The 2500-nt window shown below is 37.2% G+C and overlaps 1 protein-coding gene across 1 annotated transcript in view; it reads right to left on the bottom strand.

Annotated features, from left to right (window-relative positions):
* Bx42 (Puff-specific protein Bx42) overlaps nucleotides 1-2500 on the bottom strand; it is a 10158-nt gene that overhangs the window by 5185 nt on the left and 2473 nt on the right. The window contains exons 2-4 of the mRNA XM_043038115.2: nucleotides 2342-2500; nucleotides 1515-1733; nucleotides 966-1103 (exon numbers count right to left, since the gene is read on the bottom strand). The exon at nucleotides 2342-2500 is cut by the window's right edge and continues 1 nt beyond it. Of these exons, the coding sequence (XP_042894049.2) occupies nucleotides 966-1103; nucleotides 1515-1733; nucleotides 2342-2500 (516 nt within the window). The remainder of the gene's footprint in view (nucleotides 1-965; nucleotides 1104-1514; nucleotides 1734-2341) is intronic.

The following is a 2500-nucleotide window of genomic DNA, read 5'->3' as shown; positions in this document are numbered from 1 at the left end:
CAATGAAACCAGACTCAGACCAGGGATTATTAACCTACTGGGTCAACCTATGCCAACAGATAAACACTACTTGGCATTTTTCTATTTATCCACATTTCACCCATAACCTTGGGGATTCCTGTTTTTTTTCCACAATGAACTAATAAGCCTCGAACACAAGAAATAGGGAGATCTCAGGATACTGGCTCTCACGACTCGAGCTTTGGAGCCAGTCTAGATGGGAGGCTAGAAGAGGTGGCTCAAGGACCAGAGCCAAGTCTGAGCTGTGAAGTATCAGCTTTACAGCCTGATTTCAAGTAATGATTCTTTTAGAATTGAAAAGCATTCTAATAGTAAACTATAACATGTTTACTATGAATAGGATAAATCAGTTACTTGTCATGCATCAACATGAACTATCAAGAGTGGTTAAGATCAGATTTGAACACCCTGGATGTTTGTAGACTTTGAATAGATTGTGTAGGTTATGCTATTCTACCTAAAAAAAAACTGACATCATTTTTGCTTAACCCATTCGTACCGTGTGACATCCTATCCCATCATTGTAATATTTCACTCCTTCCGAGTGACATCCTAGAACGTATGTTTTAAATTGTTACATATGCACATAGTCATAGGAGTTCCATTTGTATAGAGACATTCTTATCCACTTGGAAAAATAATGTAAACAAATACAAAAAAAACTCTAATTATCACCCCAGGAGATATATTACTCTAAGTCACTGCGCACGCTTATTATCTAGCCGGTTGGAGTGGCATTACGCAAAACTAAGCCCCGGTGTGAATGGGTTAAGATCCTTCTAGAAGGGTGTTTCTTCTCAATTAATCAGTACGAAAATCAATTTTGCAAGTCACTCTAATGACAGTGACAAAAAAAAAAAAAAAAAGTTTCAATAAATTCTGAAATACACATTCTGAAGTCTAGTCCTCCTTAGCCTACCCACAAAAGTCTTCCTGGGTCTCACCTGAGTCAGCTTTTCCAGAGCCTGCCTGGTCTTCTCAGTGTTCTCCTCAATCTCCTCCATGGAAGGCCGCTGTAGCTCAGGGTCATCTTCTGAGGTGATTGCTGATGGAAGCAAGTCTGTCAGCTTGGAGTAAACAATCTGGAAGCATTGGTGTTATTAGTAAACATTAATCAATTAGTTAAGAGAAAAAATATATCAAAGATAAATTAACAAAAAACATATGAACAAGTAAATTCAATATATATACATTAAAATAAAAATAAAAATAGGGAAATAGTGGGGAAAAAATCTTATACATTCAGTCTTTAGAAATTAATAATTTGTAATATATGAACTGTGATTTATGGTAACATGTACTATAATCCAGACATATAGTTACATTTATATTTTAGACTCCTTTTAATAATAAATCAATTTTAAAATTAATGTCTTTAGTATTTGCAGGAAAATGAATACCAATCAAGTGACAAATCAAGTAAGAAAAAAATAAAAAATAAAATAAAAAAGTAAGCAAGCTATCTCCTCTTGCTCTATTCACTCTGTACGCACCTTGTCCTTGGAATGGCCCTGTCTGGCTATGACGTCATACTTGACCTTGCCCTTGTCATCTAGCTGGACTGCCAGGGCATTTGAAGTTGACCCCCCACTCCCGCCCCCACCTCCACCCCCTCCCCCTCCCCCTCCCCCTCCACTGTCCCCTCCCTTGCCCATGCCCAGAGGGTACTGTGCTACATGGCACTCGGGAAATGCTCCGCCGTCCCCAAAATCCTGGAAAGGGAGAGATGTTTTCGTGTATTTTCATATAAAAGTGGGTATTGTGCAAGGTGTAGACCAGCTTGAGAAGCTCCCATTTCTGGCTTTCAATACCATGAATTTACTTCATGGGATTGGCTAATAATGAATAGAGATTTTTCTTTTCATGCATAATAATTATAATGATGATTAATCTGCATAAAGTAATAAAATCACAAATATATATCAATGAACTTTCAGTGAATAATATCAATTATCAATTATATGGCAAGGGGCATTAAAAGATATTAAAAAATATATATTATTTTATGATGATCAAAAGAAAAAGTGTAGATTTACAAAAGAAAATTGACGAAACATCAAATAATTTCTAATGAGCTTGTGCACTTTAATTCAAATATTAACTAACATTAAATATCACAAACCTATTGATCTCATTTACCATGTATACATCACAATACATATTCATAGTAAGGAAAAAAAGTATGTTTTTATATATACATATCTATCCATCTATCTTTCTATATAACTATCAATAAAACTACTGAACTGTCACAACTCCTATACACTGATTCCTTAACTAATAATAAACCCACGGCTTGACCCTATTCTCGCAGCCTGACCTCCTGAGAGCGTGGGATCCATCCTTTTCTGTGGCCATAAGGAGGAGCTGCCCTTGATGCTGTGACCAGGGCCTGCTGCTGCTGCTGTTGCTGTTGGTGTCTCCGCCTGCGGTCTTCGCTTTCTCTGTCCCACACCGGGGCACTCACAGGAGGTAGTAT

The sequence above is a fragment of the Penaeus japonicus genome, unplaced genomic scaffold (genome assembly GCF_977035675.1).
Source record: "Penaeus japonicus unplaced genomic scaffold, GWHDUDI00000001_assembly GWHDUDI00000026, whole genome shotgun sequence".
In the NCBI taxonomy this organism is placed as follows: domain Eukaryota; kingdom Metazoa; phylum Arthropoda; class Malacostraca; order Decapoda; family Penaeidae; genus Penaeus; species Penaeus japonicus.
Note: the sequence above shows the minus strand (reverse complement) of the source record. Positions and strands in the feature narration are given on the sequence as shown.